Source organism: Zerene cesonia, chromosome 15, assembly GCF_012273895.1.
Source record: "Zerene cesonia ecotype Mississippi chromosome 15, Zerene_cesonia_1.1, whole genome shotgun sequence".
In the NCBI taxonomy this organism is placed as follows: Eukaryota; Metazoa; Arthropoda; class Insecta; order Lepidoptera; family Pieridae; genus Zerene; species Zerene cesonia.
Window position 1 is genome coordinate 9,393,142 of NC_052116.1, and position 18,776 is coordinate 9,411,917.

The 18,776-nt window shown below is 32.6% G+C and overlaps 1 protein-coding gene across 1 annotated transcript in view; it reads right to left on the minus strand.

The window, feature by feature from the left end:
- Positions 1-566: 566 nt before the first annotated feature.
- LOC119832167 overlaps positions 567-18,776 on the minus strand; it is a 32,318-nt gene continuing 14,108 nt past the window's right edge. Inside the window, exon 2 of the mRNA XM_038355777.1 lies at positions 567-1,254. Coding sequence (XP_038211705.1) covers positions 678-1,254 — 577 coding nt within the window. The 3' untranslated portion in view covers positions 567-677. The remainder of the gene's footprint in view (positions 1,255-18,776) is intronic.

The window sequence follows — 18,776 nt, forward strand, 5'->3', positions numbered from 1 at the left end:
AAAAACAAAATTATTCGACCTTTTTGGTTACATTTTTAATAACATTGTCTATGAGTGAATAGGCAGCATACGATGCATGCGAGCTTAATTATAGTGTTACATGTCGAGTCATTTCTTATGCTAAGTATTTGATAATAATTTAAATTCGTATCGCAGTCTTCACTTATTATTTTGAAGCACCTATGTTACCTACATCTATGATAGCGATTATTTACAAAATTGTCAGGAAACTAGCTTTATAAAGCCCAGCTGTTATAATCTGTGACAGTTAAATGCATGTCCCAACATCTTAAAAAAATTATATTAAACAAAGCTGTATGGCAATGAACCGTTGCCTATTTGGCGAATATGTTTACATCACCTATTAATAAAAATATACGACGTAAATTAAGATAAATTTAAAAATGCATTGTAGATAACAAAACATTTATAAACTCAATTGAGTTTTGAAACAAGTGTTATTTTTTAATTTCATAACAAACGTGTGAAATTATGTAATTATGAATTAATTTTAATTAAAAAATATTAAAGTGTAATTTTGATCTTTAAAAAAATTTTTAAACTGATTTTTCGGTGGATATTTGAATAGTTCGATTTAGCCAAACGTCAAAAATTGCAAATATTAGCAATATTTAAGCGATCATTGAATACAAGTCTGACGATAACGTTATGAAAGATTACGGCAACAGCTTGTGATACTCCACGGCACTCTTGTTCTTCTCCAGGACGTAGAACGATTTAGGTTTTCCATTACCAGAGTAATACTTCCTGAAAGACGGCTTTTTCGCGGGCACATAGTACGCCATCGCTTCTATGGAATTCGGGTGTCCTTTTGGCCACGTCGGTGTGCTCTCCACGTCTACAATATTATCGTCGTTTAGCCTTGCTTGGGGTCGGTTCTTCGCAAGCTTATGGAGAACCGGGAGGTTCCAATGATACACTCTGGCTGGTTTACCGTTGCTTGTCATCTGTAGCGGCAGAGTTCTGGCTGCGGCTGGCGCGGGGTCTATGTTGCTATAGTAATTCATGTTTGGGGGCAATTTGATGACGTACATCCGGGAGTCGCCTGTCCCGTGTCGCCTGCCCTGTTCCGCTAGCCGCTTCCGGTGGTGGGCGGCGGGGACTCTCAGCTTTTTGAGCCCCAAGGAGCTGAGGAGCTCGTGCGTGGTCGGCTCCTTCTTGTCTTCTGTCAGGTTGTTGTTGGATGCTGGCGCAGCACATGTAGCTGCTACTGCGAGTAGCAGGATTGCTGATCTGTAACAGAGGAATATGGTTAGTGATGTTAAAAACCTTATATGAGACATGAGTTCATTGAAAATGAATTGGTATGTAGAGATAGTATGTTATATTATTATTTATATTAATCTAATATAATACATTTGAAGGAGAATGATTATTCTTCAAATTTAGTATTTTATACATTAGATTTAATGTTAACGTTCTATAATTTCTCAAAAAATCGACGGTTTTCGTTGTTTTCATATAAGTATTTGTGTTAATAAAAATATATCTTACAAACTACATGATTTGAGTGTTCATTTTCGCTACCCAAATAAAAATTTCACGTCTTTTATAATAATAATGAAATATTATAACAGTTTCGTTTTCAAAGACATGAACATCACGTCAGCGATACTGATACGGACATAAAAACACCCCTAATATGCCTTTCAAAGAAACGTTATAGCAATTCTATGCAAGTGGATTTTTTTAAGTCTCTTATTTATTTTGTTAAGCAAACCATAGTTTTATTGCTCCAATAGAATCAGAAAGATTTGGCGGATATAAGTATTGTATATTGACCCAATGGTTTTACGTACGTAATTTGATTTCAATTATATCAACCAGAATATTTGGGCTTTCGTCTCATCTCAAAGCAGGACACAATAGACCAGCGTGGCGACTGGCTTCCCTCGATGCGGCTGACCCCAATCAATTTATATGACTGAGTTTTTTACAACATTGGTAAAGCCTTTAAACCTATTATAATAAATTATACTCTTATATACACAATTGTAGAAGACGCATACGCTTAATAGGCAACTTTTTACACTGTAATAAACAACATAACTCACATAACAGAAGTTCCCTGTAAGCGATACGAAATTCCACACAATAATTGCATTCAACATGACATCTTGGATATGAAAATGTAAACATTTGCCCAGTAACTCTAACAGGTTTCGACGCGAGGGTTCCATTGACACGAGTTTGTTTGTTTGGCTGTAGAACCTCTCGGAACAAATAGGGCCTTGTGTTTTATGTCTTGCGAGCAATTAGCAAGCTATGAAGTTATAGCTGTTTCGACTTGACTGTGGTTGTTGTTTAATGGTTGAGAATGTATAAAGGAACCGACTGAAGCTTTAAAAATATTTGATTTATATTGGAATAATATAGCTGTTCGCCCCGGCTTCGCCTGTTGTACATACATATATAGCCTATGTTACTTTTTATGTGGTAGCTTTCTAATAATTTTTGCGTGAAAGCATTGCTAACATACAAAAATACAAAAGTTAGTTCTCTACAATATTAGTGTAGATACATATAATGATTATGTAATAACATACCTACACTTACATTTATTTGTTTATGCTTAAGCTTTATTTCATTATGTTTATGTTTATTACTATTTTGTACTGAGTGTGTCATTTTGAAGCGGCGATGTAAAAACTCCGACGGAGAGGCCAAACTGCCTGAGACTAGGGAGACTGAGACAGAAACATGCGGACTAATTTTACCTTATTATTTAAGATCTTATAATTAATATGAAATTCGACATGTAAATGTATATCATTGTACATTTTTTTTTCTTCCTTTTATATGTAAGCTGCCACTGTCAGGAGGTCGTTGTGGTGTCCACTACAAAATCAGTTGAGAGTCGAAGTTTCTTCAATGGGCTCTCACACACTGAGTGAATCACCTATTTTACTAGGTTAATGTAGGTATTTCTTTTCATAACATATTATTGTTATTTTCTATTATTACAAATAAATGTATTTTCTCTCTTTCTTTCGCTTTTCTTTCTATACACATTGTTTCAAATGACATGTTTCAATAAATGAGATATTTCAATGCTATAAAACTAAAAATTAAATGTTTCAATAATATAAACAACAAACATAACATTTCTCTATGCATCCGTACGTACAAGAATACGTATGTAATGCAGCAGTTTATTAACAGTATGACTATCTTTGGTACAAGTCAACAGTCGAGAAGCTAGAAGATTCGAGATTTCATACAATACGCCATTGTGTGTGTCCCTATATGGGTTTGAGTCTGAACAAGCTATCTATGAAAATAAGCTTTGATTTTCAATAACATAATATGGGAAATTGTTTTCTTAATGATGATATCATTGTCATTCTTTGCACACGCAGTAGATGAAATAAAAGTAATTTTACACAAGCCGAAATAAATGTTTTTAAATAAATGGATACTTGGTAATAATAAAATGACAACGTTTTTTTATCAATTTATATATTAATATCAATAATAAAAAATAGAAGTAACTGCCACATAGTTGATGTATGGACTTTTTTCTGGGAAAAGAATCAGTGTTGTACAGGCCAATTTTTGAGAATTAGTCGCTCTATCAAATATTATTGTAACATTTAAATGGACTAGCTAGAGTACTAGAAGAATAAGACACTAAAGCAACTGAGGTTATCACCCATATGCGTTTATCTAGACTCGTAACTCCCTATATCTAGGCTATGTCGGATTTACTCGCTTCTGATATGCTCCGGTCAGGCGTAATAAATATCGAAATCACATGTACGTACATAATAAAGTCATGAGTGTTTCATTCAGTGTTGTGAGTATGAAATAAAACTAAAATTTAAAAATTATTATCTTTAACCGACTTCAAGAAATGAGGAGGTTATCAATTCGACTGTATAGTTTTTTTGTGTTTGTTACCTCAAAAAAAGGGTCCTTTAAGGGGTGAACCGATTTTTTTGATTCTTTTTTTATTTGTAAGCTGGTGCGTACAATGTGGTCTCACTTAAATACGGTCTAGTTCTGACAATTTGAAGACAGTCTAGTTTTTTGTTAAAAATAATTTTTAACTAAAAACTAAAGGTAAATCTCTATTTGTGAGAAATGTTTTCTGCTTCTTATTATTTACGTTTTACGTATTATTAAATGAGACAGTAGACGAGCACGCTTTAGCATGAATTGAGCCAGCTTGCGCCGGGATAGGTAGATAAAAAAGTAGTAAAAAAAGCATGCAAATGTTCCTGTACCTTTGGGTCGGGGTTAAGTCGGCGAGCCGGAAAGCCGTTTCCTTTTTCTCACCCATCCCATTCCATTCCTGTCATCCTTATCCCTTATCCCTTAAAAGAGGTTGCTAAAGCCCCACCTCTGCAAATTCTATGGGCGGTGGTGATCGCTTACCATCAGCCGAACCAACAGCTCTGTTCCCTGTTCTAACATAAATAAACAATCTGTCTATTTAAACACTTTGCAGCTAGGGTATTCTATTGGGCATTCAATTATATCGTTCTAATGAAACGGTATCTACTTTTAAAGAACTTAACTTTTAACAAGGTTCAAGTGCAATGCTTAAGATTAGTTTCAACTATATTAAGACGTAACAACAATAACTACAAACTTCAATAAATAGTGTTATTTATTAACTTCCACTTAGACTACTTGCAACAAACTAACATATCGACATACTTCAGACTCCCAGCACTCAGACAGGTTAACACATGTTTATGTAATTGTACCTCGATTACTCCGGAATAGATTCTACAAATTGCCATAATAACAATAAAAAGTTAATTGTGAGCGGACCTATCAGCTATGAAACACTTTAGCTTTAAATAATTTCTTGTTATTAAACTTTAATGCTGTTTATAGATTAATATCTTGTTTTCTTTTTAATTTATTCTTAACCTGAGCATATTAAATCCAAACGTGCACGCACAGATAATATAATACTATACTGTACATGAATGTAGTATGTATATTGTTTTATTTTATGTAATTTATTACCTACTATATTACATAAAATAAAACAATATACATACTACTATTATAGTTTATAAAATTTGGTATTTCTGCCTAGATTAGACTGCCAGCATACCAGCGATTGTTTTTGCATTCTCTGTCACAGGAAGTGAGCTTTATCAATAAATTACATTTCTAGCTCACAGGTAATTATTTCTATCCGCACATTTTCTCTATTTGTAAAGCGACGGATAAATCTTTCAAGATAAACTACGTCGAGATGTAATCGTGTTCGATAATAGGGGCCTATTTTGCATGCTGATGTTACCATATATGAAAACGTGTCAGTTATAAATGTACAGGTTACAATTTTCTCATATTTTATCTATGCTTTTTTTGGATTGGCAACCGTTACACCGGCAAGTGGTTGGTTTTTTTTTGTGAGAATTATAATATTGTAATAAATGGTTTGTGCCTGCGGCAGTTCTTGTGTGCACATCAAGTTAGCGAGTAGCTTTACCGCGGTTATTAAAAACACTTATGCACCTTTAGGCTTATTTCTTTAATAGTTAAACAAAGCATATTTGAAATAATAAATAACTAACGATTAAATTATTATTTTCTTCAAGTGTACACACTTGACTGTAAACGAACCCATACACTGAAGATTTATATCAATATTGTGAATAGAAGATTTCCTAAAGACACATTCATAAATTTTTCACCAGTCAATTAGGCCTAAGGACAGTGTAGGCGGGCCCTTACATCTGTGACCGCATGACCTCGAGTCGTGGGTCAAAACTCGGGGTCAACGCACCCAGCGCGCTATGCAATGTCGCATGCAGTTTCGTAAACGTGCGCTTTGACATGCGCCCGCCATTTTGATTTTTTTCCCGCGCTGCCATAGATACAAAACTTTTTTTCTAAAGCATTGAACCACGTTAATACCGCAGATAATGTAATACTATACCAGATGTAATACTATAGATAGTAGAACCGTGATTGGATGCAATATTGTTTTAGAATGTGTACTAGTTCATTAAAACAATTCAACTACTTAACAAGACAATTTCTCATGTAGATGTTTGTTACTTTGTAAGATCTGTAGTGATGTGTAGTCCAGCAGAGATATTGCGTATACAAAAATAGACAATTTCATTTTCTATCGTACAGCCCAGAGGAATTTTTGTTGTGCATCATCCAATAGATTATACTTACATACAAATTACATCCGGCCTTAGTCGCAGTGTGCGGTTTTAATTTATCTCCAACGTAATATATCATCTTCTGCTATTGCAAAAAGTCTAATAGTGTAGAAAGGAAACGTGCATACCAAATTCAGTTTAGGAAACGATTTATTTATACATCCATATAAATTGTCTTGGTTTATAACTCTCTGAATAATATGAATTCACTCTTTGTAGGGTGAACAATCTTTAGTTTTTAAAACACATTAAATTCATATGTTTTACTATACAATACATATATTATTTAAACACATACACGTTGACTATATAGAAAACCATCTCAATTTTTCATTTGTTGAAAAGGCAAATTGGTATGGAAGAAGATTAATACGGGGATGGTTCTAATATTTTCAATGGTTTAATGGTTACTTTATATTCAGGAAAAGGGTGATTATAGTTAGAGAAATTGAAGATATGAAAATTTTAAGTTCGTAGAATGTAAGAACGAGTAAACTAATTATTATCTAAATCCTTTCTCTACGTATAAAGATGAGAGTATGGAAAAAGAAGAAAAGAGTTATGTATGCTTTATGAAGTAAAAAAATGAAAACAGTAAACATAGACCTTATAATATTTGATTTATAATGAATGAAAGAAATGTTAACTAATTGTCAAAGAAACAAATCTCGTTAATAGTTTTGTGTCACAGATAATAAATAAATTACAGAGGTATTGAGTAAAGAAAATTATAGTTATTGCACACGCATGCGTTTATGAGAAGTTGTCACGACATTATAATCTGTGATTATTAGTTACCTACATCTAAAGAGGGTTTAAAAAATATTTTTTCAAAATATAGAGCCTTCCAGTCCCTATTAGCAGATAAAAAATAAAAGCTAGTTAAACAATATGTATGTATCATCCTACTACTATTTAAAACGTGAAATTTGCACACCATCTGCAGTTTAATCCAACTTAAAAGATAGGATAGTTTATATTGTTTCAATTACTCCAAAAAACTTCCCGAACGGAGCCGGGGCGTGAAGCAAATACTAGTATAGAGACTATAGTAGTGTTTAGATTATAGTCTGGATTGAACTGGGCTTTTTATTTAAATACAATGAACAATGTTACAAAGAAATTTGATTAAAGAAAAAAAAAATACAGCGAACTCCAAGAGTTACAGACGAAATAGCCGTTTAGCAGTCAGCAAGCCACTAAAATGCTTTTCTCCAAACAAAAACGCGCCTCGTTAACATTAAGGCGACTCACGCGACAGGCGACACGCCATTACCTCGCTGTTAATAATAATAATTACTAATTACTGAATTACAGCGATATTTGGAGCGTGCGCGCACGAGCCTGCTGCGTTTAGAGGAATGTGTCAAATATTCATTACTATTTAATCTATAATAGTATAGGTAGAATTAATAACTAAAAAGACACTTATAATACCATCTTGTCAAATAAATTAAATTTGTATTTTGTTTAGTCATCGTTTTATATAATAGGCTTCACTTCATATCATCACATACTTTTAAAATACATGACTGATTACTTTTAGTGTTTTACTGTAGACATACTCTATGCAGTCGCATTTGATCTACTTATTGCTTGTATTTTTGACATGCTGTTCTAGAATTCTAATAGTTCTATAGTATCCTATTAATCCTACTTCCTATCCTACTAATAGTATAAATGCGAAAGTTTGTAAGGATGTGTGTGTGATTGTTGCTCTTTCACGCAAAAACTACTGAACCGATTGCAATTAAATTTGATACGTAGACAGCTGGATAACTGGAATAACATATAGGCAACTTTTTATCCCGATATTCGGGACTACGGGATACGGACTTACGCGGGTGAAACCGCGGGGCGTAGCTAGTTTACTATAATCGGATTAAATATTTTATTATTTTATTTTTTGATTTCAAACACCTTCTCCTTGGTACTACGTGGTTAGCGCGTGAGCTTAGAACCGAGGGGTCCTCGATTCGATTCCCAGTGGGGACGCAAAAAAATATCTCGGTCTGCCAGGACACAGAATGCTGATCACCTACTTGTCCATAAAGAAAATCGATCAGTGAAACAGATGTACATCATCTGCCCCATACCCCACTAGGAGACACGGGACTTCACTTTGATTTCAAATGAGGTGGTAATCCATTTTGTTTATAATAGAATTCTCTCAAGATAGCTTTGGATGTTTCATCTCTACAATTACGATTTGTGTATGCTTTTAAAAGAAAACTGAATGATAACCTACTTGAATGGTTAGAAGTTCTAGTTAAATGTTAAGCTATTCAAAAAACATAGTTTTTTATATTTTATATTGCTATCAATACTATACCTAGCTGAAAATTTGAGATCACCGCATTAAAAATTAAAAGTGAAATCATCTTAAAAACCAGTATCCAAGTTACGTTATAAATTATTCCAACATAACAAAATTATAATATAACATTTCAGTGTTGCCGCACTTGCACGCTATTACGATATAGTCCATAAATCGTAGGCCATGTAAACTTATTCTGTCGACGGTTTATAAATTGCGAGCAAGACAGCCCATTAATGTGTAACCGCATTCTAGACTACTGCGCAAAAATTAATTTTAATATTAATTTTGTACTGCATTACGTAACTAACTAGTAATTTGTATTGAAGTAAGGTACAAAAAGTACTAAAATGTCTTATTTTGTATTTTTAGGTTGTTACGATAACTAAATTAATTTAAAGACAACAAACTTAAAGCAGGATTAGAAAATACCTACAATTTAAAAGCCGTATTCTCACGGGCTTCCATAATACAATAAAAATTAAACGACCTCTTTCCTACTGTATTTATAGAAAGATCGAAGGAGACAAAAAAACAAAGTCAACAGCACTTTATAGAAAAGCGTAGGTTTAAAAATAGAATTTCTTTACGGAGGCAAATAAAAATTGCTACACACGCCGCCAATGTCTAGAATTTTTAATGCTGGCAATTTTACGTGAATACCTTATAGTGACGCGGCGAGAATTTAAAAAAGAAATTGAACGCAGTCACGTATGTCACACAAAGGTTTGTATCGAGGATTCCGGAGTTTTGCTGTTTTATTTAACGTCTACTTGAAGCCTTAATAAATAATGCACTGAGACGTGGGAAATCTTACGGGCAATGTGCTTGGGATATATTGACTTTTAACATCGTATAATTAATTGCGTATACACAATTTCCATCTTCTTATTATATTCCGTTTGTCGTTACTAATGTATCAGCATAATTTTAATTTTTACAAAATATTATTTTTCTGTCTTTCTCTCTTAGGTATATACAATATATGAAAAATGGAAATCACGTGCACTAATTTCCCTCTTAATTGTATAACTTCCAAACGGATGACTGAGTGATCTTCTGATCAAAGTCATTATCTATGGATGATAAATGACATCTTAAAAATTTACAGCTTTTTTTTAAATTACATTCAATGTCAATATCTTTATTTACAAAGTGTAATTCTCTTATTATATACAACATTAAAAACAGCATTGCATTTGAAAAATGTAGCAGTCGGTGAAACGAATAAATAAATGAATAATACTGCCATTTCACGGCTATACAAAGCGAATGAAAAACAGATACGCTTATTTATATTTTATAGTCAGTCCATGCATTTATCTGCACATACAAACTCTTTATATTCCATCGATCAAAGAATCTGTTTTTTAGAGCATCCTTATATGATATAACAAACTTCATCAATCATCCGCAAACGACTTTAAAGGACTTTATATTGAAAATAAATTATGTACAGCTGCTAGTATAGTATTATCTGTTAGTATATGTTATCTGTGGTACAGCTTAAAATATGCTGGCAACATCTATCATACCGTTACAACATAAATTTTGGTGAAATGCATTATGATTGCAATGAAATTTGGTACGTATACAGCTGGACAACTGAAATAACATAAAGGCAACTTTCTATCCTGATATTCCTACGGGATACACGCGGGTGAAACCGCGGGGTCAAGTATATAGTAACTATTGACTAATCTTAGGCTATGATGGTCATATGGAAACAAGTTAATATAAAAAATTATTGAAACGATTATATAATCCGTTATATTTATTATAGCTGGATCTACAATTATCTCAAATCCGTCGCAGCTTGTAAATCTTTAAAGATCAAATAATAACTACTGATTTACTTGTTATACAGGCCTATACACATAAAAATTTATGTTATTGAATGTCCCCATAAAGAATAATAAACATGGATCTGATAACGATTACTTACATTGTATTATATGGTAATTATGGTAGTTTACGATTCCTATTTATAATTACTTACAAGCTCATATCGATATCATGCTTCAAAATTAGTTCAAATTTAAAAATTAGGCTACTGTCATTAAGGAAGTCGTTCAGCCTTTCAAAAAATACAGGATATATGTTTTGGAAGGTTCTTCGTTCTACACAACTCTTTAGGCAGTCGTGTAAAGAAAATACCGACATGCTGCGGGCAACAGCTTGTTAATTACAAACTTTATTAATAATTTAAATTCAGGCCCATATGTATGCAATCCAGTGACACTAACTAGTCCTACTAATTGCCTCATGTATTTTTTATCTCGAAATACGATTATCTGTAGTCTATGCACAGACCAGACATTCCGCCAATTAGGATGAATTCTTCACAGGCTATATTTAGTTTTTAACAAAGCTGCATTCGCTCAAAAGCACACTAAAAAGGTTTTTGTTTCCACTCGTAAAGGGAATACACCAAAACAAAGCTGTCTAAAATTAGCTGTCATAAAAATGTACACACTGCAGTCTATCCTTTGCATTCCAACGGAAATATTGTACTGGGAAAATTGCAGTTTTATTAAAAACATGATATGCGTGATAAGAGTGGAACTCAGACAACGTTTGCGTTTTAGAAAATATATTTACTATATGCTTTGCATTGCCAATTATTCGACCGCCATGTTAACAAGTTGGCGCCAATTTCTACATCACCGTTTTGGCGGCAAACACGAAAAACCACAGGTTAACAAGAATTTCGCATGAATGAATGCATCGTGTACACGCAATGCTTCTCATCGCATCATTGATAATGTGCTTGAGAAACTATTATCCTTTATTGTAACTGTCTTGTAAACGTCCGATAAATTATATAACGAGCCTTTATTAATATTTAATTCAAGCACTCGTATTACAAGCTGTCACCTCTACACTAATATTATATAGAAAACTTTTGTATATTTATTGGTTTGTATGTTTGTAACATTTTCACTCAAAAACCTCTGGACCGATTTAAAAAATTCTTTCACCATTAGGCAGCTGCTGCGCTAGGATTCTAAGGGAAATTTCTTTCAATAGAGGTTTCGACGCGGCAAAAATAAACCCACGTCACTCTAGCCTTCTAACTATTCCAGGCACCAAAATTGTGAATGTGAATATCTGAACTATTATACTTTTAATCCGGTTAGAAAGAAAGATCCTAGTTATGGCTATGAGTTATAAGCATTTAATATTTCAACAAAAGCTTGGAGTAAAACCAGTATCAAGAAACAGGATTGCTACTCACGACTAGAAGTAATATTTTTCCAAGCGGCTTGTACTAATGGTTATATCTATTGCCTAGCTTTTATCTTGGTACTAGATTATTCCTGGATTCCTATATGGAGTGAAAAACAAGTGAAAGTCAATAAATATGTTATAATCTAGAGCGTTGTAGTTTTTCTAGTTGTGATTATCTGTGCAACTTTCCTGTAGCTTTTTTATCGACGTTAAAAAAGTTATCTGATAGGAAATGTTTGTTTTAGTTACCTCGATAACTCCGGTTTTCAACCGATTGACATGTTTTTTGGGTTTAATAGGAAATGGTTGCCATTTGGTCCTATTTCAGGATCTGGAGTTTTGTCTTCATCTTCAGGGCATCGGTGACCAAAGTTTTAGTTTAAGTTAAAGAGACTTATTAGATTTATTAATATAATAGGATTTCATTTTCTGGTAAATAAGAGAGTATATTGACTTCTCCTCGGCTCAGTAGTTTATAGTTAATGCGTGAGCGTAGAACCGAGTAGGCCTAGTTTCTGTGCCTGGCAGGACATACAAGATCATATACTTAAAGAAAATGTATCAGTGAAATATACTATTAAGAGAAAGAAGATATTTTTTTTATGCTGACTTATAATAAAAACTCAGAAGGAACTTAAATTCTGACCCCATGAATATGCCATATTTTATTTCACAATTTGATCTCTCAATGTATACATTTTTCATGTAAATAGTAGATACCACAGATAATAATGACATTTCATGAAAGGCGCTAATGGACGATCAACATTAGTTGACAGCTCTCCGGATAAATCTAACGTTTGTAGATTTTATGTCACTTTTGTTCAAAAAGGAGGTCAAAATTTAAAATTTTAATCCTGTCACCTTGTTAACGCTGTTAATTTATGCATTTAACTGTTTGTACATTTATGTCAGAGCTGTTGAGATGTCAAAAAACCATACTTTACTTGTTAATAAATGACAACCGCGTGTTCTTAGATATTTATTTATTTTTATTTAATTTTTTTTTTTTTGGTTCCAGCCTACATACATAGTATTTTGTAGTGTTTGTTACGGGTATATACATTTACATTGCATTCGATCGGTCCGATTCAGACACGAACTTGTTGCAAGAATCAAGTATTTATAAATACTCTTTATATACTTTTTATATTCCTTTTAATTTCTCAGTTTCAAATGTCAAATTTAGAACGCAACCATCACAGAACGCAATGTTTTTTTAATAAAACGTTATAGCAAATAACCATATACACGTATTCAAAGGCAGAACGCTTACTATTTGGTGACGCCAAGTGGCCCATGTCAGTGACCTTAGCGGGATACCTATGACCAATACAACTGTCACATAAACACTTACCTAGATAGAGGTTCTGGTGTTTGGCTAACCATTAACCTTAGTTCTATTTGTTTTTTAATAAGCCATTTCATCGCGGTTTTACTCAAGTGTGATAAAGGAGAGTTATGTTTGTGTGGGTATGTTTATTTGTTAATATCTGGGGTGTAAACGACTTGATGAAATTTATGTTTATATGATTGATAGAATTATTATAATTTAATCGATTTATCATTACTTTGACGGTGATGATGGAGATGTTATAATTATATGGGTTAGAAGAACTTCCTAAAGAAACACTAATTAACAACAACTGTTTATTGTTTTCCAAATATAATGCTATTAAACAAAATGTAGTTAAAATTCAAATTAAAATTACATTTATTTGCAAGAATGTAGTTCAAATCATAGATTTTATTATAAACAGAACGGAACCCTCAAATATGTATGCAGCAGACACTATAAAGCTAACACCATTGAATTAACGAACAACTTAGAACTAAAGAAGAGGATTTAGCATTAAAATAAAACCGTGAGAATCCACGAAAGCTTAGTATTTACAACTTGCAAAACGCACAAGAATACAGATTTTCGGTAATGTATTCCAGATGTAATATTCCATGCGCGTTTATATCAATTTAAATTCTTTTGCATTTACTGATAAAATGGACTAATGCTTCCTCCTAGCCTGTTGTTAAATACCAAAATATAATTAAATATACAGTTAAAGTACTAAAAAAAAACAAGCTCTAATGACAGAATCAAATAAATTGTCTCACTTATTCGTATCACTCACTTTTCATTTAAAAAATTAATAGGATTTAATACGATAAAAACCCCATTCCAAGATCCAATCTGTATTGTTTCCCGTTTTAATACTTTATTTTTTTTTGTATAAAGAACATAAAATTTATGAAACTAGTGAGTATTCTAGTAAACAGTCTTAAGATGACTCAGAAGTCGGAAATTATAATTAATTATTACGAAGACGTCTCTCATTACTCAGTCATACAAATCCCATTACCCTTCCAGCATATTTCAAAGAATCGCTAACATACGTGAAATGAAGCAAATTCCTTACATCAGAAAAGCATTTATTGTGACGCGGTTTGAATTTAATATTAAGAATATATAATGATATCAGTGATTCTACTCACGCGCAGGTAAACTAACAAATTATTTGAAGTTTACAATCTTACGAAACATGAAAACCATAGCGTTTATAAGTTAGTCTTGCGATGATTATTCTTATATCTACACTTATATTATAAAAAGGAAACTAGTATACTATAGTATTTTGTATGTTTGTAAAGTTAATACGCAAAAATCACTGGACAGATTTCCATTTTTTTTACCATTAGAAAGCTGCAACATCACTGAATGACATACGCTATATACCGCAGGCGAAGCGGGGGCGACAAGCTACTATTGCATATAGCAAAAGACCAAGAAACGCTGTATTAAAATCCTTTCGAATCGGTGGCAGTTTTCTTAAATGTCTACTCATAAACCCTTGTAAGGTTACATGAATAAAATAGTTTGAATTTGACTTTGATAAATATATTCCTATCCTTCCACCATTGTGTACCTTCACGCTTTTTTATTGATAGGTTCTTCATAATAATAATAATGAAGCTTTCAAAATAAGGGGTTTATCTTACATTTGACTGTAATGTAATCTTATTCATCCTTTACTTTTGGTATATTTTAGGTAAAATTACTACGTGATTTTAGTATAAAACTCGAGATACGATTCTGTTGAAGTTAAATATGTTTTGACAATACTTTTAAAAGGGACTGTCTGATAAAATTGCCGTCTGGTTTTGAGATGTCTGCCCAGATAGCGGACGTTAGACGAAACGAGTGATAACGCGAAAACGTAGCGAAATTTATCCAATGTATAGAAGAGGTAATATTACCGAGTTTGTTTACTTTTCAACCGACTTCAAACAAAGGAGGTCATGAAGTCGACTGTGTTCTTTTTCGGTTTCATTACTTCAAAAATGTGTGGGTTTCCATACACATTCCAATTTGGCCTATATCTTACAATTTGAAGACGATTTAGGTTTTTGGTAAAAATAATTATCGTGTGGCAATTTAGTATTTTCTTGTGTTTGATTTTACGCAAGTATTATACATTTGGAAATTAAAACGCGACGAGCAGTCTCCCCGTGACCACGCTCGCTGTAAAGTGTTCGAAACGTCTGGTTAATAACATAATGAATAAATCGCGTTTAAAATACGTTAAAAATTTAAATTTCTAAGTGTGTCAATTTGTTCTTGTTTGTTTGTTATATAGACAAAGAGAAAAATACAAAACTTTTATAATAGTACAGTCAGTACAAGTCTACATTATTCTGTTTTTTTAAATAGTATCAAGCGAATAGCAAACAGCTACATGTATTAACAATGCATGTTGTTATTTCGTCTCAGTGACACGGTGCTGCCAACGAAGAAAATGTTAAACTCAACTAACTTTTGTAGGCTGCCTATATTCCCTTGGGTTATGTTTTGCTAACGGATTTTCAATATAAACAAACATTTCCTAGAGATTTCTTGTGTTTGATTTTACGCGAGTATTACCTATGGCTTTTAATGGAATTGCTAAGCAATTTAGAAATTTTATTGACTCTTTGCATATACATACTCGCGGCGTCACTGTTAATAGTTTGATGTCAAATAAATCGCGTTTTATATCTATTAATAAATCTTGTCAATCATCAATAAGCCTTGAATTCTTAGAGAATACTATCCTTTATTTGTCACCTTCAAGTTTTTTCGCCACAAAATAGATTTTGTTATACCCTTCGACGTTTCTAAAACTTCGAGATTTCATTATTATGTCTGTCTGTCTCTTCTTCACATCTACACCGCTGAATCGAAATGGATAAAGATATAGTAGAAGTGTAGGTTGGCAGATGTCACATGCCGTCGAATCGAGCAGAAGTTTAAGTTTTTTAAGTTTAGTGATGATGTCGATAATATGCAGATAAAAATAAATTTATTTCTTTCTGGCTAGTCTGGTCTCGAACTGCCGACATTTCGATTGAGGACCTAACCACTGAGCCACCACTGCTCACTGAATTTTCCTACTAATATTATAAATATGAAAGTTCGTTAATATGTATGGATGTTTGATACTCTTTCACTCAAAAACCCCTAGCCGAAACTATGAAAATTGGTACAGAGATACATTATAGTCTTATCATAGACTACATTTTAACGGGTACTTAGCGAGTGAAGCAGCAGGTTCCAGCTAGTTTAATTGTAGAAATGAACAAACTACAACACTTTCACTTGGGAAAGTTCTTTTTTTTGCATTGCTAACAATTCACAACGAGATTTAATTGGGCTGTCTAGATTTCTAACTTATTCGATTACAATAATGTTATTTCACTGCTTTCATTCTTATTTCGATTAAATGGTTATTTGTTGAAAAAATGATTGTGTTTTACACATAATCAAAGAATTTAACGTAATTTTTATAGATGATTCGAGTGTTGATTTATTATTTTTCTTTATTAATACGGAGGTTAACATTCCAGATATTCTAAGTCGAATTTAGTCGAACTAAAATTGTCTTTGTCCAAATTGTAACTGCATGTGTGTTCTTTTATTCTTCTAAAAGTGCTTTATGAATATTTGCATTATTGACTCTCGGGAGTGGCCCGGATAGGAAAAGGGGATTCTTGGATCGTACGCAAAATCTATTATTTCTTAAAAAACATTAAGCATTTACGTATATGTAAAAGAAAGCTCTTTTTGTGCAGACATTTTGTTTTTGTGTATGTGTTATCGATATAAATATTAATTTTCCTAGTACATTCCAGTAGAAAAAACCGTGACAGCAATGGCGTTCTACAATAGTGAGAAAATTGACCACCCCTCACATGGTCAGTCAACTTTTTTTACAATTAACACAAAGCATGGTTACAGAGACTTCTTTTATTGAATTATGTATGAATATACGTAAAAAGGCCGCCTGCCTGATATTTACTATAATTGAACGTAATTAATTGTAGGAGAATGACTATGCATAATTCTACTTTTCATCGTCTCGTATTTTATAATATATAATACTTGTACCAGAGTAGTATTATGTTTAATCTGTTATTCTTGATATAAAATACCTTCTATATATTGTGACTAACTATAATTATTGAAGCATTTCTTGATTTTTGCTTTACACAGCCAAATTTTTTAAAATAATTGAGAGAGAGCATCTGTCGTTAGAAGCATCCAGAATTTTGATCGATCGCTACGATACGTCATCCTACATTCAAAATGGCGCCCGCTAGCGTGCATAATTCTTACTTTGTATAATAACGAACTTTTTTTTAGGTTGGAATTAATAATTTGGGCTTGTACAATAATTACGAATCATGCGTAACATGTTATACGAATTACAACACTAGAAAACGGAAATGCAATCAGGCGCGTCACGTTTGTCGCATCTATAATGACTTGCTGGAACTCTGTGCATGTCATTGAGTAACAAGAAAGCATGGAGCATGTGAGAAAGCAAATTCTAAAAAATTATTAATCCAGTAGTTAGCACAATGACTAATTTTCTATCAATTAAAGGAAAGGCAATTTGTGTCTTGTGAATTAATTTTTATACATACTGTGTACGTTCATAGTGTACAATTTAGTACGCCATAACATAGCGTAATACAATATTTTATGTGGGAGTCGAGCACGCTTGGGCACGAATTGGGCCAGCTCGCACCGGGGAATTTTGTTTAAATCCCGTCTTTTACCACCGTTAAATCACCGTTTTTTAAAATAGAATTATACGTTTTATTATATAAGAAAATACAATTTATACATATCTACCCCGTATCTCAATCCCATATCCTATATCTTAAAAGCCTACGTTGCTTCAATCAAATACATTAGTTTTCTGCATGCGGCTGCGCTTTAAGCTATCGCAACTTATAGCTACTATCGATATGTAGAGTGTGTTAAAATATTAATAAAATAATCCAATTTATGTTTGGCTTTCGCCACTAACACCTATTTGACCGTCATAAATAAATTTGGGTGGTGCCATTAATTCAAAAATTTAAATCAATATCGTTTCGTATCAATCTAGCTATAATTACAAGTCAATCGAGATTAATTTATTTTATCTGTGGTGATTGATGACAGGTCGGCGACAGAGGTAACTGACATTTCAGATGGCTTTGGCGCCAAACCGCATGACTGCGCGCGCATGCATTAGTATAAAAAAATATTACATTAGAATAGACGCAGGGCGGTCGTTACAATGATAAATGTTTATTTTGCTCTAAATACTTTTATATTTTATGGTTTGTAATAAATCGTAACATAAATAAGTACGCTATTAGTTTGTTACAATGGATTAATGGTAATAATGTATACCGTTTGCAAAATTTAAATGTAATTAAAAAACCAATTAAACAAAAAATGAAACGCATATTTGTAAAACTAAATTAATTAAAAAAATGCGTATCTTGACAGTCAATTAAAATTGTTGACAATTTTAAGAACTTAATTTTATAAAAAGTGAAAGTGAAGCTGCTACGCTTTCACGCCAATAACACTGAACCGATTTTCATCAAATTAGTCATGGAAACAATTAGAGACCTAAGGTTAAAGACTAGTTTCAAAAACGATGCCTAAAACGATGATAGAGAGTAGAACATTATATAATAAATCTTTGTTCTTAAGATTTTGTAAGAAATTATATTGTATTGACAACACTAATTTT